The sequence below is a fragment of the Chiroxiphia lanceolata genome, chromosome 6 (assembly GCF_009829145.1).
Source record: "Chiroxiphia lanceolata isolate bChiLan1 chromosome 6, bChiLan1.pri, whole genome shotgun sequence".
Classification (NCBI taxonomy): Eukaryota; Metazoa; Chordata; class Aves; order Passeriformes; family Pipridae; genus Chiroxiphia; species Chiroxiphia lanceolata.
In genome coordinates, this window is record NC_045642.1 from 7,987,698 (window position 1) to 8,010,980 (window position 23,283).

General features: G+C 40.6%; 1 protein-coding gene across 5 annotated transcripts in view; it reads right to left on the bottom strand.

Moving 5' to 3' along the window:
• WT1 (WT1 transcription factor) overlaps positions 1–23,283 on the bottom strand; it is a 52,782-nt gene that overhangs the window by 4,644 nt on the left and 24,855 nt on the right. Inside the window, exons 7-9 of one of the 5 annotated variants that reach the window (XR_004357545.1) lie at positions 18,373–18,462; positions 16,629–16,712; positions 12,915–13,244 (exon numbers count right to left, since the gene is read on the bottom strand). Coding sequence is in view for 3 of the 5 variants with exons in the window: in XM_032690537.1 (XP_032546428.1) it covers positions 13,123–13,244; positions 16,620–16,712; positions 18,373–18,462 (305 nt within the window). In the remaining 2 variants the exon portion in view is untranslated. Of the gene's footprint in view, positions 1–11,059; positions 11,825–11,929; positions 13,245–16,619; positions 16,713–18,372; positions 18,463–23,283 lie in introns of those variants that run through there. The other 4 variants (XR_004357544.1, XM_032690539.1, XM_032690538.1 and 1 more) reach the window with 4 other exon arrangements.

The following is a 23,283-nucleotide window of genomic DNA, read 5'->3' on the forward strand; positions in this document are numbered from 1 at the left end:
TGTTCTATTACTGCAACATTTTATTATTTCTTCCATCAGGAAAAAACAATTGGGTTTGTATTTATTTATAACAAAAGCATTATTTTTGTCATAGCTCTTCAAAATAAACAGAACTATTACAGCACACTATCAATTCACTTCAATAGCACATAAAACAATTGAAGAGGCTTACCAAAACATTATCATTAAAAAACCCAAATGAGGAAAGCTCATTTATTTTAATTACATATTTAGTAGTAACTGTGCCCAAGCCATCAAAACTGGAGGGGGGAAACTCCTGACATTGCTTTCCTAATCAGTTTCTAAAATGTTATCTAAGTTTCAGCATTTGTTAACTAAGCACAAATTTGATAGCATTGAGGGGAAGCAATACACTCAAAAGAAATTACAGAGACAAGAATATGCTGATACTAAAGGCAGTGAAAGAATGGTTTTTATGCCAAGAAAGAAAAAACTTGGGGTATGACCTGGAAATTTGAACACTTGAAGAGCAAGGGTTCAGCATTTTTTATTTTTCATTTTTGGCACAATCCGTTCGCTCCAATTTACTGTTCATGTGTTTGGACACAGATTCAACTGTCTCCTGTATCCAAGGATAATGACCTAGCACTCCAGTGATTTAGCAAACCTCGACTCTGTGCAGCCACTCAATCAGTGATGGGCTAATCCCTTAATGGCCATTTGTGTCGTTCCATTGCATCCTAAGGAATTCTGCAACACTGTGATTCCGCTGCACAGAATTATGTGGGCTTCTTCCACCCTCGTTATCTTATCAGGTAGCTAATTCTCCCAAATGATCATGTAGTTTCAAGTTTAAGATGAAATTGCAATTGAATCATAAATTTGTCACTCTCCAGACAGCTGCTAAGTCAGTAAAATCTTGATCAAGTGGGGATTAGTCACTGGATTGAACAATTAAGACCTGTGAGTGCATCTGGCCCTCTGTCAGAGACATGTTTATTGATAAAAAAAATAGTTTATGTAGAGATTTAAAATGTTATTAATTCTTAAGTGGGGTATAATCCTTTATCTAATATATTGTGACACACAGCTAACTATCCCACTAACGTCTTGTTCTGCTCAATTGTCTATTTAAACAATATTAATCTTCTGAAATAATGATGACTGTGAGCCTTTATAAATTACCAGAGCAGAGTGCAATGAGAGATGTCATTTACAAAAATTGTTTGCTTCCATGACTTTAAAAAAAAAAAAATTGCAAAGGGAAACAGCCTTTCAGATCATCACCTAGATTTTATTAAAATGTTGGTATACATTAGGCAATATATATCCTAAGGGGAAAAAAGTTTGCTGTTGTAGCTGCACATCCGTGAGCCCTATTTTGAAAAAAAATTCAGGCACAATGGGATACTGGAGTGTTATTTTGCACTGCTCGTTACATAATGGAAACAAATAAAGGAGATAAAGCACTTCCCTCAAGTTAGTGACCCCTATCCAAAGCTTTCTTCAGTAGATACTTTTCCCACTGTGTCACGTACCCATGTTCTGCCGTGAGCTGTTTTTGTTAGTTTATTGTAGGAATAATATGTGAAATGCTACTGTTCCATGGCTGCAAATGTTACACCTTTCATATTTTGAACATTGAGACAGTTTCTTAACTACAGGTGTGTGTGGACTGAGATTGTGGTGACATCAGTAGTTCGGTTACGGAGTGTTCATTGTGTTGTCAAACAGGACTCAGCTGTGAAGAGCTCAGCACAGACTAAAAGCCTCATTTCAGGTGCACTACTGAGAGCAAGACTTTTTGTTTGTCTTTGTTCTGACTGAGACCTCAACCAGTAAATCAAAATTAAGTGATTTAAGGTATAATTCACTAATGATACCATGAGTGTCTGCAGTCTTGTTACCTGACAGATTCAGTGCCTGCCAGATCTGTAGTAGGTGGTCATTGACCAAGCTCTTCCAGCACCACCAGTATCAGTTTTTCTGATTTATCTGGTGTAATGAAAAAAAAACAAAACCAGCATTCCTGTATCTGTAGATAAAAATGTGATTTGCTTGCCTGGTGGAAATCTCCGTGTTGTACTTGTTTGTTATGAAAATGATTCACTGGAATTACACAAGAGAAAGGAAAAAATTGAACTTGCACTTTCTGCAGCCCAAATGCTCTCATTCCATAGTTCTGAACACAAGACTTCTTTGTTAAGCAGGGCCGTACCCTTCAATCCCTTTGTTTTTCTCACAAGATACTGAAACAAAACATTCACTTTGGGGTTTGAGAGAAACATTTTGTTCAACTTGACTTAACACTTTTCAGCACTTTATTTCTAAACAAAAAAAAAAAAAAAAACCAACAAAAAAAAACACCCAAAAGATTAAATGTAAATTTGGCCCAATGAAATTGATATTTGGGATGGATACCTGGATACCTAAGATTGGCTGCTCATCTGAAACATTAATTCATACCTTTAAATTAACTTAGCAATGTACTTCATACTGCAGTGTTTGAGTTCATAGCCACATCAGTGCCACAACAATGCATTAAGTCCCCACCAGAAGCTAAGAAGAATTAAAGTTATGGACCAAATTAGCATCTCCTTATAGAAACACAGTGGTGATATTTTTCCTTGCACAGCTACACTGAGCAGCACCAAATGCAATATCATATGCAACGAACAATCATCCTGATGTTTAGGTAAATGAAGTGTTCATAAAGCTGGAAATAAAGGTACATGTGATTCTGTCAGTGGACAATTACATTCTGTATCTTTAAAACACTCTTTATCCCCCACTTGTTACCTAGTCTGTGACTGGTGCAGACTCTAAGTAAAGTGTAGAAATGAAACCAAGTGTGGTTGAAAAATTTCTCAAAGAGCAGTTTAGTCAGGCAGGTACTTATAAATGTATGTATACTGCAGTATAAATAGTGGCTGGACTTAGCACTGGGATATGGTGGAAAACTTCATGTCTCAATTAACCCAAGAGAGCCCCAGCCATTTCACAGACAACATTTCTGCAGCCCATCTCACACAAGGAGGCCTCAAACTCTGATTTCAATGGCACACTCATGCAGGCCAAAATTACAACCACGAAAATACCTTCTGCAGAATCCCTGGAGTGCTTAATTCACATTCAGCTACAGCACACAGGAGGGGAAGGTTCAGTCACTGCCGTGGGAAGCAGAGGTGGCCGAGCCCCTTGGGACTGCTCCTCTCTGGGGCTTTGCTCAGCATTTGGGGGTTTGGGGCTGAGCCACGTACACCTGCTGAAACTGGAATGTTTGAATTTGTATTCCCTGTGGCAGATTCTCCCCCCGGTGTCACACCCTATGTTCTTTGTCAAATCACGGCTGAAGGGGCCCTTGCTCAAGGAACAGAGCCCAAATTCTTCTGACAACCAGGCTGGATTAGGGTGATTCACTTCATGAATCAGACAGAACATGCCCTGCACCAGCCATTGGTTTTCCACGCTGCTCAGAAGCAGAATTTTGTAAGTACTCTGAAATCCTACACTCACGGGTCACAGTCATTTCATTTTGCCCTTGCCTGTGGCTGATTGATGCAAATTAAACTTTATGCCAGTCAGCTCAAGCAATCTGTGCAGTGCACAGAAATCCTGAGTCTCCACTAGAAGGCAAAATTGTTTTCACCAGTCATTAACATTTTCAGAAAAGGTCAGAATTCTAAATGCGTTGATATAAAAGAGAAGGATTAAAAAATTAAATCACAACAATCTTTGATTTAAAATTATAACTGAAAAATACAGTTGTGTTACTTCAGAGGTTTTTTCTTTTAGTTTAGTATATGTCTTAATAAAAACATTTAAAATCTAAAACAATAGCCTGCCTTTAAAGATGAATCTCTGCAAAAAGAACCAGGAATGTACTAAGACATTTCCAGCAAATGGCCAAGTCAAACAACACAAATTGACCAAATTTCCCCTGGCTAAAAACAATGTTATACACTTCATGATTATTCACTACATTGCTTGTGAAGTGACTTCAGATTTTGGGCCAGTATTTCAACTGAGTCTGAAGATTAGCTCACCACTATATTCTAAAATTAAATACTCATTCCAGGCAGAGACAGGGAGAGGGTGTTAAAAAAACCAACAAAACCAACAAAACACCTGCCCGAGATTTCTCAATCACCTGAAATTTTATTCTACTTAAGCAATTTGGAAGTCTTACCATGTTAAATGCAGAAACACATATCGGAGATACTGGAATCCAGCTGAACTACAAAACATCCAGAATATAATCCCAATGCATAGATCTTCCCATAATCTTGCTATCAATCTGACAGAATATCCTGTAACTGTATACTCACGTGGAATAACTAGGACACTAAATTTGGAATAATCAGTGAGTTTTGAATCTCGAGTCAGCAATTTTTTTTTCAGTTAAAAGCCTTACTCGTATTAACTTCATGAACATGGGGCATTTCTAAGTAGGGCATCTAAGACCGCGGTTTCAGCAGAGGCTCATACTGTTAGAAGTGTATTACACTATATTACATTTATTAACAAGGGAAAAGAATGTTTTAACTGGCTGGTCTCAAAATTCACGGTTAATTGTGAAATTGAGAGCCTTTGGCATTTTTTGGTTCCCTGTAGTACCCAGCTTCAATAAATACTCCAGTGCCATTAGTAATTACATTGTGCAAGTCTCTATTAAGCAAAACATTTCAAGATGTAAACCCTTAAAAAGAGCAGTATACGATTTGCTGAGGCTATCCCTCAAAAACTGATTTGGGCCACACAATTTTTCATGTGATTTTGGCTATCCAGTCCATACAAAACTTTTTTGTAATCTAATTACATGAAACAAAACAGCACATCAAAGGAAGGAAGGTGAAGTCTAGAGGCTCTTTGCAACAAGAAATTCTCTTTCTTTATTTCTTTGACATTATTTAATGAAGAATTTTAGTTCTCTCTGAAATGTTCAAGAAAATATTTGTTCTCTAGGCAAATGTCACCTATGTATCTGTGAGGTTTTAAATGGCTCTATAGCAGGTATCGCTGAATAGTCAAATAACATTACCAAGGTATCAGCTGCTTCATGTTTGTCACTGTGGACCTGGAATCTTCTGCTGTTAGCTGGCTGCCTTTAATTTAGACCAAGCTCACAGTAAAATATTTGGCTGGAGGATCAGTGGTTGTTGTGAAGGGAGCCTGGGGACTTTGCTTCAGCTTCTAGTGGCTGCATTCTCCACATGCATAGCCACAAAGCACAAAAGCCAAAGACTGGGAGGGCAGGAAAAGCAACCTGTTACCTCCCCACAGAGTCTAGGACTCTCCAATTGGACTTGAAGTACAGTGGTACAGGCGCCTGAAGTGAAAAATACCCTGTTATTGCCTACTCTCTGTGTTGTGTAGCTAAAAGCAAGGCTCTGTCACTTGGGGTAGGAATATTTCCCCATCAGTGCACTCACTCATTTCTTGCCTTTAATAGTTAATGATTTGTTAAGGAGACAATGGAAATTTCTTCAGTGTTTGATTCAGCCTTAGAAAAAAAGGGAAGTTCTGAAAGGCTTGACTATTAGACCTGTGTGTGGTAGATGAGAACTAAAGGGTTAAAAAAACTAATCGTGGGCAGCCATCAAGCAGCAGAGAGTAGCAAACATACTGGACACAAACAGGTGATAAAAGGCGATAAGAGAGATGACAAAATTAAGAAAATAAAGAACACTGTTATAAAGATTTATAGATCAGCTAAAGCAGAGCAAAATAAATGATAACAAACACTGATAAAAAAGAAATGGGGCATCAGCCATATAAACACACAGGAAACTTCAATGCTTCTGTATAGTACTATGACACTGCTTTGTTTACACCAGCATTGACCTTTTGCTCCCAAAGAAGTTTATTAACCATCTTGGTCTTCCTTTGTGTTGCTTTACTCATCAAGAGAAAGTTGTACAGGGTTGATTCTGATGAATGGCTTTTTCAGAAAGTCAAGTTATCCTTGACTAGATGCAGATGGCCTACTAAAAAATGAATGCTGCCAGCAGACATTGTCTTTATCAGTAGTAAAAGTTCAGCAGGGACTAGACTTCCTCATCTCTGGCCAGAGAAACCCAGCCTTCTGTTTCAGCACCATATCACATATTGTCCTAATGAATTCTTGTAACACACTGCAGCCCAGATAAATATGCTTATATTAATGTTTTTTGGCAGTCTGGAGCATGGTACAGAATTGACACAAGTGTTTGGACTCTGCCTGCAGCAGACACTAGGAATTTATACAGCTTAGAAATATTGGACTGTTGTTAGGTTGTTTGTCCCGTGCGATGACCTTCAGTGTTGCAAACTGCAGCTCACCCTCCCCAGACTGGATTCACAAAAGAGAAGCCTGGAGCAAGGCACACAGAAATCCTGCAGCTCAGGGCTGGTGAGGAAACAGCTCACTCACTAAAGCATTTCATCCATTCCACAACAGTACCAAAACTAATTTGAGGTTTATAGTCCAGATGGACCAGTGGATTTCCACCAGGGCAGTATCCACTGCAGGCAATTCAAATCCTGCTGCCATGTGACCTTTCTTTTCTTTGACTCTCAGTTAATTCTCCCTTCTAATAACAGAAGTACACATCTCCACACTTCTGAGGCAACAGCACACCACTGCATGAAGCACCATCCCTGGCAGCCTCAAGGACAGCAGAGGCTTTGGCCTTCAAAGAACACCCCAGGCAACCAGATTTTTGAAACTCTCTCATTCTCAGTAGCTGCCCAGGTTCACTGGGATAAACGCTGTAATTATAATAGCAGCACAACACCATACTCGGGCTCTGAACTACAGTTTGAGCTGTATGGCATGATAGTCTTCAGCTCTGCCGGCTGCTTTGCAAGGCCTGTAACCTTCTGTCGCAAGTTGGGAAACTCCTCCAGCTCCAGCGGATGGATTGGCTGCATCCCGTTCCCTGAAAGGCAGCTGTCCCAGCAGAGAGCAAACCCTCCGGGCCGGGCCGTCTAGTGGCTGAGAGCGAAATCACTCCCCTGCTCTAAACACAGGGCTTTGTTGGGCTGGAGTGACCGCCGTACAGCAGATAAAATCCTCCTTATTTGCCTTTACAATGGACATTTACTGCACAGCTACACCGATAACTTAACCTCAAAACCTCAGTGATACAGTTAAAAATGTCAGAGACCTTCCTGGGAGGAAACATTAAGCAGATGTGATTGCTGTACGAGTAGAGCACATGCATGAGGACACACCGTTTCCCAAGAAACTCTGGGGCAGGATTTTTTCCGGTCAGCGAGGTTACTTTTTTTCTTGTGGTTACGTTTTTCAACATTTCATTCAAATGAATGGGAGTTCTGGGGCATGACTCAGATGAGAATGAGCCATAAAAAGAAACAGCCTGAGAACAAATACAGCTGTATTTCTCTCCTGCACCTCCATACTAAGGTGTCTCAGTGCCCTGTGTTTTCTTTTAACTCCTTTGCTCTAAAAGGGCTTTTATGATGCTGGGAAGGACAAATAGTTTTATATTAGAATTATCTAGTCATTCAAGCCGGGATGATCAGCCAGGACTTTCTGTTACTGCTCAGCCTATTTTTGCAGATTAGGATCTTTGTTTTGCCAGAGTTCATCAGAACATAACTAGCCTGTTTATCGTTTTTAAAAAAGTGATGCAGTTAAATTGTATTTATACCTGTGGGATGGGTATTTAGTCATCAGGAATAGAAAAGTCCCACCTGGGACTATACTTTCTCATGCAAGATTTTCTGCGCCTTTCAACACTTGTCTTTTAAAGCCTTATCTGTGGCTTGCAACCTCTTCAGGGCAGAGTCTTCCTGCTACTCAGTGCTCCTACAGCACCTAGCACAAGATCTGTCCACGTTGTGTGTGTCTTCTAGGACAATACCATCTTTCAGAACCATCCTCACAGCTCAGAGCCCTCAAGCTGTCAGAGCTAACACTTCTGGCAGCAGAAGCTGGCATTTGTGTTTGGATTGCAACCTATACAGTAAACTGCACTTATCTGATGCTCTGTCTTACTTCCACTGGCTATGCTAGTCCTGGTTCGCTCACCACTACCACTTAACAACTTCACTGTGCTGGTGGAACCACACCTGCTTGTCAGAGCACGGATGGCCAAGCTGAGCACGTCAAACCAGGCTTCATCATGCTGCTGTGTGAGGCCAAGGAAGTTCTGCCAGCTTATTTTATGGGAGTAGACCCAGGCTGTGCTGACAACAAGAAAATATGAAAAGCTTCATACAAGCAGAGAAAAATATAACCTCTGTACATTTTGTCTATGCCTCATTTGAATCATATTCTAGTCACTCCTGTTCTTTCCTGTATTACAAGTAGTCTTTAATTAACAATTGAAAGAAAAGAAAGGGGGGGTTTTTTCTGGGTTTGTTTTTTTTTTTTTTTTGGCATCTTTCTGCGCTTTGCATGGCAACTTGCAAGTAGGCAAGCTTCGTGGGTAGGATTTCTTCAAAAATCTGCTTTTTAGCAAGTTTGTCAGGGCATCTCCCTAGTGAAACCAAGGGCAGCACTTAGGATCAGTGCACTGAGAGTACACCCACTGAGAGCACACCCACTGCTGTCTGCCGGGCTCATCTCCCTCTCAAGCTGCTCTGGCAGTTTCCCTTCCTCCCTCACGGGTCTCTGCCGACAGCCCTGCTAAGTCCCCCTTGAATGGCAAGAGCTGCTCTGCATCTCTGCTGAGCACCTGGGGCTCTGAGCACTCTCTGAGGCTATTGGCCCACCACTGTCCTCTGGGCTTATCTCAACTCTACCCCCGGTTTTGTCACTGTATCCTTCAATCCCCTCTCTCCCCATAAAAGTGTCTAGCTGTCTCTTAAACTCACTTTACCATTTGCTTCTTTGACCTCACTTGGCAACTTATCCCTGTGTTTATTATTTGAGGTGGAATAGTTCTGGCTACATTCCTGGTTTTACTCTTAATTGTCTAATTTTTAGAATGGTGTCAGTGGGGTTGGGATTTGGGTTTGGGCTTTTTTTAACTCATCACTCTTGTGACCAGGTCTTCTATTTCACTAGGCTCCTTTGTGTCATCAGGACTCCCAATAACTCAAAGAATCCTAATGACCCTTTTATTGGATCTTTCCAAATATTGCAGCTGGGCTTTCTTGTCCATTAGTGCCATTCTGAACTGCACACACTGCCTTTAATTACTTTTTGGTTAATTGGAGGGCTGGGAGGGGAATGAGGATTTTCCTCAAGCAAGGAAAAACCGAGTGATTCTCCCTGCCTGTATTTGCTCCGAGGAGAAGGTACAAAGATGGCAAGAGCAGGACTAAACAGTAGAACTTGTTCATGTGTTCTGGCAGCATACTAGTGCCTGCTGGTGGCTTTTATGTACCCACCTCATGCTAGGAAGTAGACCTTCTGGGAGTCCCTCAATCCACTCCAGAATTTTTTGTTGGGCTTTTAGACAAGGTGCAGGGAGCAGCTTGCTTACCATGTTGCATTTGCTGTCAGGGTCACACTGATGACAGAAACAGGCTGCACATGACAAAGTTTTCTCAGTGCCTGTCTGGGGAAAGGGAAGGAGGAAGAAACACTGGTTTAAGGCACCTACCTCCATATTCAGGAACCGTTCCCAAGTTGCTGTAAGGTTTGTTGTTGGAGCAGTGAAATGAATCCTACTGATATCCTGAAACAAACAGGCCTGGTTGGAGTGGCTTCCAAAATGAGCAACTTGCTTAACCCACCTCGGAGACAGAAGAAAAGAGCTACTTCTTTACAAGTCCCTCCCCTTCCCTTACAGGAATCATCACCTGTCTGAAGGATGGATTGCCTTCAGGTGGGCTGCCTAATTGAAGCAAGACAACACCTTGGTACCTCCTGTTTGGCTACTACAATCCCCACCCTGTGGTTAGAACTCAGGCATGTTACAACCCTCTCATGCTTTCCTAAAGCAGACAGACACTTTGCTGGATTCACCTACCTTAAAAACATTGGTCCACGTCAACCCCTGAATCCCAGCTGACACCACCAGAGAGGGGAGAGATCACATTCCCTTTCCTACTTAACATATCGTACCTCCTGAAGCGGCAAGCAAAAGTAGAAGTGTTATCTGTATAATTAACACTGACCATTCAGGGGGGCTGTGGAAGCCACAGGACAGGAATAGTTTGCCAATACCAGTAAGACATTAGCCATCAGCCAAAATTACGTCAGTCACTATTTTCAGCCTAAGAACAGAGGGCAGGGGCATAAAAGATTTGCTCGATTAATCGTGGGATTGAAAATTTTCCAGAGAGATGAGGATACTTGTAAGATATAACAGAGCACAGCCCCCACATCTTTCATATGGAGGTCAAGCTCACAGAAACTCAGCCTGCTGAGCAGTCTCTGCTTGACCCAAACTGAGGAATTGCATGCTGCAAGAGCCAGAAGCTGGGGGCTGCTTCTGAGAAATTCATGTAGTAAAGCACTTCCATAAAGGTGCCTTACCTTGCTGATAGAATCCTGAAAACAGGGAAGGGAAAGGAAAGGGAGAGATATAAAACGTCTCTCATGACAAAGACTGTAAAATAACTAGGAATAAAAGTTTCAAAAACCTTGTAAACATTTACCATTGTCCTCACCATTTTCTTGGCAGTTTGGGGGATGTAATGCTCATCAAACAGCAGAGTAGCAGTAAGTCTTTCATTGAAAAAGTGGCGACAGCAAAAGCAAAAGGACATGCTCTGTCACTCATCAACCCACGCTTCATTTTTTGTAGCCATCTACCATTATTATTTGGCATGTGATTCCCCAAGCAGCAAACCAAGGCTGTAGCTATTTACAGGTCACTGGAAGTCTGGCCTGTGCTGCAGTGGAGTTCTGGCTGTATTTCACAAGAGATGGTTTTATTTATGTTTGACTGATGCAGGCACAACTGGAGGCTGATTTTTCTTTTTTTGGCTTTCAGTGTAAACACTCATGGCAGCTCTCTATTTTGGGTGCTGACTGAAAAACAGATTGTTTTGTAGTTGCAGGAGACTGCTGGGTAAATCACAGGACATTGTTATTGCAGCTGAACTTTTCTTTCAAGAAAGCGGGAGGAGTTGCTTTATTTTTTAATTCTGTGGAGTTTTATGTACACCGCTCGCTCCAAATATTTGATGTTTGCCACACTTGTTATGAGTTTCTCCAGAGAGATGCGGTCTTTTGACAGCAAAAGATAAAGCTGACTGATACAAATGACTCACAGTACCCCGACAGTAATTAACAGTGATGCAATACCCATGCGAAAAAGAGGACTTGAAGAATTAACTGTTGAGTTTTCTTGACGATGCAGCTGCACTTTAAGAGAGAAAGCTCAACCCATCATAGAACTCCATTGTGTACATTAGAGAAAAAAGCTTGGCAAGATACATTAAAGATTTTTGCTAAAGAGATACAAATATTTTGCAAGGGCAGAGGGCACTGAGGCAGGCTGTACTTACTTCCAAAGAAAAGTAGGCAGTATGACAAAGAAACAGTAATATTTTTTTATCTTCATTTTCACACTTCATCATCTAAGAAAGACTGTCTTTTTCAACCTGCTGAACTGATTTAAGCCACCCCAACTCTAAATTAACTTTTACTTAAAAGTCAGTCTATGACATCCTAATCTAAGAAGTTATCTGTGCTTATGGTTTCAGCCCAGTTCTAGAGAAGGCCAGTACTGCTATTTATAAATGGGATTTTACTGTTCTATAAAGTTCTTGTACAAATCTCACAGGTCGAAAGAGAAGGAATAGTTGGGTAAGAAGACGAACGATTGAAGCAACTGCTTTATAGCACAGTATGAAACTTGACACTGTTTTCTGCTGCCAGTATGATTCCCAAGTGAGATGGATAAATTGTGGTCAAGACCTGGACAGGTTAACTAGTGGTCATCAGTGCTGGTGGTACCTTTATATACAAAAAAAAAAAAAAAAAAAAAAAGGATACTATTGGACAGGGCATTTGAAATTTAATACCAGACATGAAACAAGACATCTGTTGGACTCTCATTTGTTTCTCTTTGAATGGGCTTTAATTGAAAGCTCAGTGAAAAATGCAGGTTACATTCTTAGTGTTATCCATAGTTTTTAACAGCAACAACATCAGAACAGTGATGCTTCTAATATTTATACACTTTCTAACTGGAGATGTCTAAGAGCAATACATTATCAGATATATATATATACACACAATTTCAAGCAATTAAAAGTAAATAATAAACCCCTCCTCCCAAAACCCTGAAATAATATATTTCCTTACGCTAATAATGTCTTTTTCACATATACTTGACAAAGAGTCTTTTTAAGTTACTTATCTTAAGAGTAATCTGTTAATGGAGATCCTGGACCAGCCCCATTAAAAGTTCAGTTTTAAGTTTATACAGCTTGTGAGCCACATAACCAGTGTGGCTTTACATTGTAAACAAATCCCAAATGTCTACAATGATCAGAATTAGTTTTGTGTAAAGGAGATCTATGATAGAATAAATTTAAACAAATACATTAAAAAGAGAGAGAGAAAGGGAGAGAGTTAATTGACAAACAAAACAGTTTTGAGAGATCAATTATGTGATTATTTAAAAAACAAGTTAACTTAATGGTAAGATTCTTATTTTCTGTACAGAGAGGCTCTGGTTCATCCAGCTTTAGCTGCTCTAGAAAGACATCCTTTAAAAAAAGGTTTGATTTGTGAAATTCAAAAGCAGAGCTTCCAACTTTAAAAGCCTGCCCTTTGGCAGTGTGAGTACAAAGTTTACCAAAAGTATCTCAGGTGACTGCTCTGTCTCATTTTCTGAGGATAGATGCACCAGCATTCGGAAACCTCAGCATGTGCACAGATGATGTAAGCATAGAACTAACCTTCAACAGGGAGGAGTCACTCCATCCACTGCAGGACTTAAAAAGGTACAACAATTTGTACCTGGAAAAGTTCAGGTGAGGATAACACAAAAAAAAATGGAGACAGACGTGGAGCTAAGAACAGCTTATGGTAATCTCACAGGTAAAAATCTCTTGAATTTATTGAGTAGGAACTTGTGTAACTCCAAATGGAAGACAAGGCAGAGCAGAATCCTACGGTTTAGTTAACTTGTGTCAAATGGGATGCGAAGACAGCTGCAGCTCTCTGACAGAGGTGATCGAAGATGGCTGACAAAGTTTGCAGTAGCTCATAATGTCCCATCTGGTTTATTCACTTGTTTGAACTGTCTAAAGGGCCAACTGCAGCTTAGTCATGTTCCTCTGGTGCATGTTGTGATGACGAACTAATTCATCAGACCTGGCAAATTTTTTTTGACAGCTGGGCCACCGGCAACTGAAAGGCTTTTCACCTGTTAACAAAACACCCTGTTATTAATTGAGCATACAGCTCATCTGAGACACTGCTATTTTTGTTCTTTCTATGGGGTTGTGAGGAGCTGGGCAGAGCCCCTGTCAGGAGGGAAGGCACCCTGGGCTGTCCTGAGAGGGTGTGGGACTGCCCCAAATTCCCGCTCACGTCAGCGCTCAGTGCTTTCCTACATCTCCCTCAGCTGATGTTTAACAACAGCCTTTTCAGACGATGTAGAACACTTTGCAGTGGTTCATTCCTGAAGAGAGGCCCTTGCTGAACACCGTGTTGCCATGTCTATGCTACTCTCAGCTCTCGAATGAACTAGTCTGAAAGTCACTCTGGCACTCGCACAAGCTTCAGTCGCACCTCGGGCTGTGGTGCCGACATGCTGTTAGTCACTGTGAAAACTGTCAGGGACTATTTAGAACTTGACCTCCAGTCAAGGAGAGTTTTTTCCACCTAATTCAATGAGTTTTGGCTGAAGTTCTTTGAAACTGGTGAGTGTAAGTGAATGTGGTAGAAGCCGCAGAGTTCAGCATGAAGTCTGCTGAGCCAGACTCGAAGCTTTCCACTACTGTCTAAATAAAGTGGATTCGCATCTATAGGAGATGTTAAATGCTTAAAATAGTATTGTTCTAACATTTCCATGAGCATGGTATACTCTTCAAATGTCTACAAGCAAAGCACATTCAAATTTAACAAGAAATTCTATGACTTTCTTAGCAGTTTAATCTGGTCTCTTGATTTTCTACAATGTTTAAGTGGAATTTCAGGTTGTGTTTCTGATGCCGCAGGAATGCTGATGGAATGCTTTCATTAGCTCAGAGCAGTGTCTGGTGACTCATGCTTCTTTCTTTCATTTTCTTTCTTTTCCCCTCAAAATAAACGCAATATTTTAAAGTAGATTCAGCTCCGGGGCTGGGCTCTTCCTTCAGTGGTGTCTACACACCTTGTACTCTCCAATACACTCAAGACACACTGGGATGGTGCAAGCTCACCCAGACATCTTCTTATTTGCCTCACACTTTGTGCATTTCACAAACATCCACATTCAGGCAAAAGGGGATCTGGGATAATGGTATAAATGTGTATTCCTGTCTGCAAACTCCCATGCGCTATACTTTAGGCTAGGGGGGGGTGCCTAAAATCTATTTTATCCACTTAACACACATGCTGGCAAAAGCAACAACTATCTCACATGAGCACAGAAAAACAGTATGGTACAAAATTGATCTGGTCAGAGCTACAGTTTAAAATCACAGATTGTATAAACTGGTCTTTTTTCACTCAAGCAGCATTAGCAAAACCATCCTATGAACTGATGTGAGTTACCTATTGCTGGCCAGTTTTTCATGCACCAACACATTAAGAGCAGCACAGTTTTGCTGTTTCACAAGCAACCCTGATTTTCCTCTCACAACAGGGGAGCAGCAATCCCTATTAGTTCTGTGCTGGGCACGAATTATTTTGTACAGCTTCATGGGACAGACATCAGAAATCATATTTCCATTGCTAAACATGTATATGGATGTACAGAGCTTTCCTCTAATTCTTTTTCTTTTTTTTTTGCTTTCTACAGCAAAGTTTGCTGTCACAGTAAAATTGCTTGTGGGGAATAAAAAACCCTGAATTTTTAGCTGAACAAAAAATTTCGTAGTTGACTTAAAATTAGGCTGGAATTAGATGGAAGACGCCTGTGCTTTGCTTCATCAGGATTTAACATGGAGCAAGCTAACTTGAGCTCGGTGCTTTGTTGCAAAATTTAGGGGATACAAGAAACTAAGAGGAATGAAGCTACAGGGTAAGATGGAAATGAAAAATCCCCACCCACCACTCGTGCTCATTCCCCTCAGGACATGTGTATTTTACAGTCAGAGGAGCATGACACATCCAAATGCTGACAGGAGCATCCCCACAGCAGCACCCAGCTGGGCTGCAGGCAGTAACAGGGGCCCGGACCACATGGAGCAAGGAGGAACTAGAACAGGGAGATGAGGTTTACTAGGGAAAAAGAGAGCAAGTTCCTCACTTTAGCTAATCTGGGGTAAAAAAAAAAAATCACTGGAGTCATGCAAGTCCTGAGCTGGCAGATCAGTTAGCAATGAAATGTGATGGAGAATGTGGCTTATCCCGGCTTGGCTGGCATGTGACAAACCATGTCTTGCCACTTTGCCTCTCCCAGAACGTTACCTCTTGCTGGTTAAGAAAACATCTTTTCTTCATGCAAATGCACAGAGACCCAGGCCCTGCAGCTCAGCAGGGGACCATGGGGAGAGCCCAGGAACACGGCTGTGCCCTTTGCCGTGTGCGGACTGCGAGTGTAGATCTGGCCATTACGTGAAGCATTTATTTGGCCAGTGCCACAGAAAATGCCATTGGTTCTCAGGTGAATCATTTCCTTTATTAAAATTTCTCTTTTATTTTTGAAAGTCTGAAATGTGTGGGTTTTTATGGTCCGGAAGAGAAAAAAGAATTCTTAGCGGGGAGAAAAAGATTTTCAGGCTCCTTGTCCATCTGTACAGAGACTGAATTTAAAAGGTTAACACCAGTACAGAAAATCTAATAACATGCCAAAAGTGGTCAGTAAACAATTACTTGGTAAAAACACCGCATACATAGAGGAAGGAACAGAAAATGGCAGCTCACAGGAATAATTCTTAAAACTTAAAACTAAAATAGAGGTTGCTGCAGTTGCTCCTTAATGGTGTTTACATTCATGTGAGGGCAGAGTAGACTAAAATGGCCTCCTTTTTTCCCTCCCCCTGTAGTATTTATGTGAAATACTACGGTTTCTACAAAAAAGGCCCTTGAATATTTGAGTAAGCTTTTACTTTAGTGTCTGTCAGTGTGAGTTTGCAAAAGGCACTCCTTTTATCTTCTGGAGAGATTACAGTACAAGCAGCAACAGCAAGAGCTTTGCTGTGCTATCCTGCATTAGGCTCAACTGACACTTAGGAGAAGCATGAGTAGGCATGAATACTTTAGATTACAGACCTTTGGCTGAAGCTAGAATTAAAATTTCTATCTTGTAGGGTTTTTTCAGTAAAGGCAGTAGATCAACTTGACATTTGTGGGCTGAGACCATGACGTTCACTTCATAATAGCTGACAAAATTTATTTTGCCAAGCTGAAATTTCTTTAAACATGAAGGAAGAAAGCATAGTTTCCAAAATCACCTAAATCCCTTTGTGAAAAGTGACTATCATGCTTGGGGAATAGAGTCACACTGAAAAACCAGCACACTCTGAAATTCTTTCTGTTGTTTTGCATATTTAACTCCTGGTTAAGAGACTTTCTAAGCATGTAATATACAACAACATTGATTTAAAATTAAAAAATAATGAAATATAAATGTGAAGAAAAGTTTACGCACTTGTTTTACCTGTATGAGTCCTGGTATGAGTCTTCAGATGATCAGATCTGGAGAACTTTCTCTGACAGGTTTTACACTGGAAGGGCTTCACACCTACAAGACAAAAAAAAAAAAAATCTATTTTTACATCCCAACATCTTTTGGAGGGGTGGGTGAAATCATATATTTCTGAAATTTCAAAAGCCTGGATTTTTTTGTTGTACTAGTTACTGGAACTGCTCCTCCCTGCTCCGTGCCTACACATTACAGAAAGTTAGTCATTAATCAGGCTACCACCCCTTTGTAACCTCATCTTCCAATGTCTGGGTCTGAAGCATCTGAACATCATAAACAAACACCCACTTACACTGTTGGACTAAGGAGGATCTGCAAATGCTGTTAATCCTGATCCTGTGGTTTGGCACTACTGGTATTGTGTATAAGCAAATATGCCATAAGAGGAATCAAGGTGCAGAAGTATATTTTTATATGCTCCCACCAGGTTTAACCTACTTCACATTTCTGCTCTACCACGACACACAGGTCTTGGGCACTGCTTCACACAGGTGTGTTCTAGCATGCAGTTGCTAAAAATCTATCATGCCAATAGAGTAATTTTACCACCAGCTTTCAGATAACATCTCTCAATAACACTGTTTAAGTTTAGAGATAGAACATCTTACACAGGCAGAAATCCACCTGTGAAGAACTACTACTCACTGAAGAGCAGTGAGTAAACCAATTGCCAGACCAATCCCCGAAATACAGGAGACCCAGATGCAATTTTTTGTTGTGACTCAGAGTACTCTGAAGCCCTTTCTCATGTTCCACGCAGTGCCCTCATGGTTCCACCCCCAGCCAGAGGGCTGGAGCCACCACCATCTCCTCTTTTGTGACTTTGAGAAGGGCAGCTGCCTCCCCTGTCAATGGGAGACCCCCAAGAACTCCTGAAACACTGAAATGGGCTGTCTCATTGGTTTCCAGAGAGTGGTGTACGTGCAAAAAAGAACATACTGAAGTTGAACTGAAGTCACAAGTAGTTTTGGTTGCCTTGGAACATTTCCCCCATTAAATGATTCACTGAGAAAGAGTCTAGCTAGGATCTGGACCCATTGATGACTGCTGCTGCCCTTCTGCTGGATGTGAACTGCCATGCACTTTCCAGGCTATTTTTGCAACTCAGCCAGACAGGTCTTTGATGGTTCTCTCCTTGCTGCTCCTAGAGTCCTTCTTTAGTTGGCAAAATTCAACAGAGGCTTCAAGCTAAGCCTGAGTGGTTTGCTGAATTGAGACCTTAAGCATTATAGTTTAAGGTGTGACTTTTCTTTCTCTACTTCTGCTTTCCACATCTAAGCACACAGCAATACCACAAGCTTCTCAGGTTATGCACATGCACCTATCAGCATTGCCACATGATCATTCACACACCAACAGTAATGCTTTTCAGCATTCATTGGCAACTTTTTCTTGCAGAACTGTTTAGTTTTCAAAAATAATACATTCCCTATATGGGGCATACAGGATGGAGCAGTGTCATTAAGAAAGCTGTTTCAAAAGATGGTGTTGGGAAGTAAAATCACCTGTACAACCACAGTAGTGCTGAAAGGTTAATTAAACAAACGAGCCACAGCCCTCTCCTAAAACTAACTTCAGGAATTTGGCACTGTGTATGAGCAGACAACATTAGAAAATTAGAAGTTCAGAAGTATACTTTGAGGTCACAATTCACACATAAAGATGAGCTCCAATTAGTAGAGAAGTCTTGTAAACAAACCTGTGTGTCGTCTTTGGTGCCGTTTGAGTTGGTCTGAACGAGAAAATCTTCGTTCACAGTCCTTAAAATCACACTGATAAGGTTTTTCACCTGTAAAGGATAAACACATTTATCAGAAAATGTGGCTAAGTAAGTGAATATGTCAACTAGAATCAGAAGATGAAACCTTTTGCTCTGAAAGTCTTCTCTCTCTATAGCAGTCTAGTGGTAGACCAGGCTTCATTTGCTTTAAACCATAAAACTCTGTTGGAAAGGCTGGCACAATTCTACTGCATGGACACTGATACCAAATCTGCCCACTCTAAGAAAATAGTCTATTAGGTTAAAGCTACAAAAAAATTTCAGATTGCACGGGTTTTTAATTTTTTTTTTTTTTATGCTGGAAAAGAACAGGAATCTCTTGGTTTATATTTCTGTAAAAACCACATTAAACCCTTTCCACCTGTCTCAGTAGTACATCTTTTGTACAAAGGATCAACTTGTAGTTTGCTCTAAATTGGATTTAAAGCAAAAACTAAACAAGTTACATCAATGTAGATGGCACTAAATTAACTGCACTAAATTCATTAAAAGAAACTGAGCAAAATTCAACCACAGAAAAACGCATATTCTTCCCCAAAACACAAATAAGGTTTCTTCCATAAAGTACTACTAAATAGAAATTCTCATGTAGCTGCACAGGTCCTACAGTCAAGGCTATGAATTATTCCAAAGCCTCATGTAAATATAAACTCTTCCCCTCCTCCCATCCAGGTCAGCAGAGATTCCCAGGGTGGGTTTTCTCTGGGATGAAAAGTGAGATTCTGAATTTTTTTAGAAAATGAAATCCCTACAAGCTAGTCTCAAATGAATGGGTTTCAATGCAAGGGACTTCACCAACCACACAAACATGCAAAAAGAAATGCAGTAACCAAGGAGTTTGACGAAAAAGGGAAATACTGCCAGCACGTAGCAGAGCACAAAGTTGGTTAATTTGGCCAGCACAAACCAGAACAGTTGCTGTTACAGGAGGAGCTGTATGATCTTTCAGATCTGATTCACATCTAAGACTAAGGTCCCTTTGCACAACAGTGAAATCCTGCCAAAGCCTCAGATACAACTACATTTATTCCTACATAAAACCTAGTTGCAGTGCCATAGCACAGAGGCCTCAGCACAAGCAGTAATGAAACATCTCCCACTGCAAAGCTGGGAGGATCCCAGGCTTTATCTGGAAGGTACACACAAGTGCAGCTGGGACCTGCTTTGTCTACTGTGGGAAGCTGAGATGTAAACCAAAGGTTCAGTAGGAAGCACCTACAGAAAAACATCAGCTGAAGTGGTTTATTATTAAATCAGTGGGTTTAATCTCTCTCTGTATAATTTTGAAAACACATCAGTTTGATAAATGTTCATTGCAAATGTCTACATTTCTGCTTCTACTATGATGAGGAAATGTATTCTGGTTTCACTGGTATTCCAAGTCTAGTTTAAAGCAGAGGCCTTCCAATCCAGGTGACAAGGAATAAGCAGCATATTAAGGAGAGCATTCCAAATTCATTCTGGTATAGCTGAAATCAAAACAAGCTAACTTCCTGTGACAGTCACCCAAAGGAGTTTTACTGATTCTCAGACCTAGGTGTGGACAATTTCCATGTCTGCTGTGCTTAATTTATTAGCATGAGAGATTAAAGTTGCCACAGGTGTTTGAAATAGTTCCATACACTTTGACCGCAAGGACTCCCTGGGGGGGGCCTGCTTTTCAGAAACCACTTACTTCCAAGGAATTCAGCCCTTTGGCAGATTTAAGAGGGGGAATGTCAGCAGAGCAGAATGCAGTGACAGGATGATTGTCTGCTAATTGCAATATAAACGCAAAAGATGGTTAAGGAAGTATTTGAATAAAACAGCATAGTGGGTCTGATGGCACACACATGAAAGTATTTCTTTAAATACTTTGAAAAATAGTCTTGATTAAATTAAAGACAAATTTAACCGATGCATATATTAAAGGAATCAATCCAAAACGTTTACATAGGGATGTGATGACGTGTGGAAAACAAGAAGCAAATAAACAAAAAGAGGCACAACATTTGGACAGAAATCCTAATTTCCCTTTCCTTCTACATCTTCCATGTCAGCTAGTGCCAAGCAAAATGCCTGCCAAAGCTGACTGTCACATGCCTATAGCTCCTTTAAGTTTCATCAGGACAACTGAAATGTCCCAGATTAGAAAAAGCCTGTTAGTACCTCATTAAATTCCTATACCCAGAGAGGTTAGAGCAGTGTTTAGTTTCCCCAGGCCTATTAAAGCCTCTTCAGTAAAAGACTCAAGTCTCTTTACTTGTGAAAATATCCCATAATGCTGTCACATTCTCATGTGACCACACACAATTTCAAAATAAAACAGGAGATGCAGATGAAGCTTCACCAGCCCTTCCCTCTGGGGGAAGGCTTCTGTGATTACTGAAAGAGGGCACACAGAAGAAAGGCCAAACTTGTTGCATAATGAAATAGCAAAGATGAGAGAGGATAGAGGGAACAGCAGATCTTTAACATTTAGCAAAATACTTAAAAAAAAATAAAGCTCAACCATTGCAGAACAAGTGTGAATCAACCTTTGCACATATTGCAATAAATGCTTCTAATAAAATAAACTTATTTGCTCAAAAATAGATAACCTGAACAAGGGGAAGGGTGCACATTTTCAAGGGGCAAATGCATGGGAAAACAGAAAATCCTACTGTTGTAGCAGTTGCACAAAATATTCATAGTCATTGCTTTTAATTAGGGAGTTCTGCAAGGGCAAAAGCCCATCACTAACAAGAAAACATGAGGAGAGGAGGCTGACTTTGAAACCAAAGACTGACTGCAAGTGTGAATGAGAATCTGATGGTTGGTCTATTCTTCCTTCACCAGTTTAAGCCCATTTTCTTAAATAAGTATACCCACTTAATCAAACAAGCACAGCCTCATGATCACAACTTTGCCTCGGTAATACAACATTTTTCTATTCAATATAATCTGCTTTAGCAAACTTAGATAAAATGTATGTTTGTTTATTTAGTAGGGAGCCTTTACAGATAACATTTTCTGTCATCTTCACACCGTAGTTCAGCTGTGACATGTCATTACTGTGCTGAAACTAATCTTGCATTTTAAATTCAAAAGTATTCTTATTTTACTCTGCAGAAATGACGGCCTGAAAGCAGCCCATGCTGGGTGAGGCCAAAGGCCCATCCAGCCCAGCAGTCTCCCACCTTGGCTCACTGAAGATGCCTGCAGGAGAGCAGAAGATAGCAAGGATGCAGCAGTACTTTCCCTGGACACTCTCCTAGATTCCAGCAGTTCATGAGTTCGCAACTTTCTAAGCCAAAGATGGCTTTCTGTTTAACACTTGTTAATGAAATTTCTTTCCAATAATTTGTCCACTTGCTTCTTTAACCCAAGCAAGCTTTCATCTTCTGTGGATGGTATTCCATGGCTCAGGTATGAAGGTCAGTGTTTCAAAGCAACATCAATGAAAGGGTGCTACCCTAGGACTTACTACTCCAGACTTCTAAGAGTCTCCAGACTCCAAGAGTCCCAGCTTGGGCACAAGCACATCAGTCTATCAACCTGTTATCTCTGTGTACAGAGGACACAGCTCTGTCTTTCCCAGGTGTTGTAATGATGAACTGCACTGACTGTAAAGCATTTAGCACCATAGTGGCACACACGCCCTAGTAAAAGCATATTTGCCTTTGTCCAAGCAAAGAAATCATTGTTAGATGATTATTAGACCTCACTACTTACATCTCCCAGAGCTTCAGAAATTAATCACCAAGACCTGAGTCCCCTACCACATAAAGGACAACCTTCCTGATCTACAGATCCTCACACTTCACCATAGAAGCTCATACCTGCAGTTGAGTATATTTAGGCAAAAGAATAATCCTGGCAGAGCATATTTCCTCTGCAAACATGCTCAGCTCTGTGTTAGAAGAAATCTAGTTTTTCTGATGAGTGGCACTCAACCCAAAGGGTCTCTGGCAAGAATGCTGATGTTTCCACCACAAGTGAAATTTATGGAGGTCTAGACATCAATTTGTTTCTGAAAGGAAGTGTCTGAAGTCTGCCACAGAATGACAACTCGCATTATTTGCTGTACTGTTGAAAAGTTAGATGTATTTTTTACATTTCCTTTCAGGGGCCTATCTGCTGCAGCAAAATAGATTGAGATAAGAAAAAAGCTTTTTTGGCTGTACATGTTTCAATAAAGGCATTGTTGAGAATGAATAAGCAGTCTTGGAGGGTACAAAATGTTAACATATTTTCAAATGAGGCTGTTTGAAACTTTGGGAAAAACTGATTATAGAATTCAACTTTGTGTTTCAGGGCCTTGTTCGGTTTTGCAGTGATGCAACTGGTGAAGAATGGAAGATCTGATGAGCCAGTCTTTGTATGTATCTATTACAGAAAAAAAAAAAGGTAACCTAGAGCAAACATTATTCTGCAAAGATAATATCTGTTGGTTTAATATTAGATATATGTAACAGCTTGTTTTCAAATCACGTGTTCATAATTTTAAAACCTGACCTACCACTACACTAAGATACTTTAAGCTGGAAGAGCTTCAAATCCATGAGTGAATCCAGGACCACCTTACAGGAGGAGTAGTAAAATTTTATGTTGGCTGAGGAGAGGTATACCAAACACAACCCAATTATCCTCCACTTCAGCTGACTTTTGACAGCTCTCCTGATTTTAGACTGGCTCTCCAGGATTCTTCTCCATCGAAACAACGGAACGGAAGAGGAAGAGACACATCCCTTTGTTTATTAAGAATATTAGGTGTTATGGTTGCCAACTGCTTTCCGCCTAACAGGCTGATTCCACCAAGCCCAATTTCTTTACCTAGTAGAGAACTCTAGAACTGGGGTTTGGAGTTCA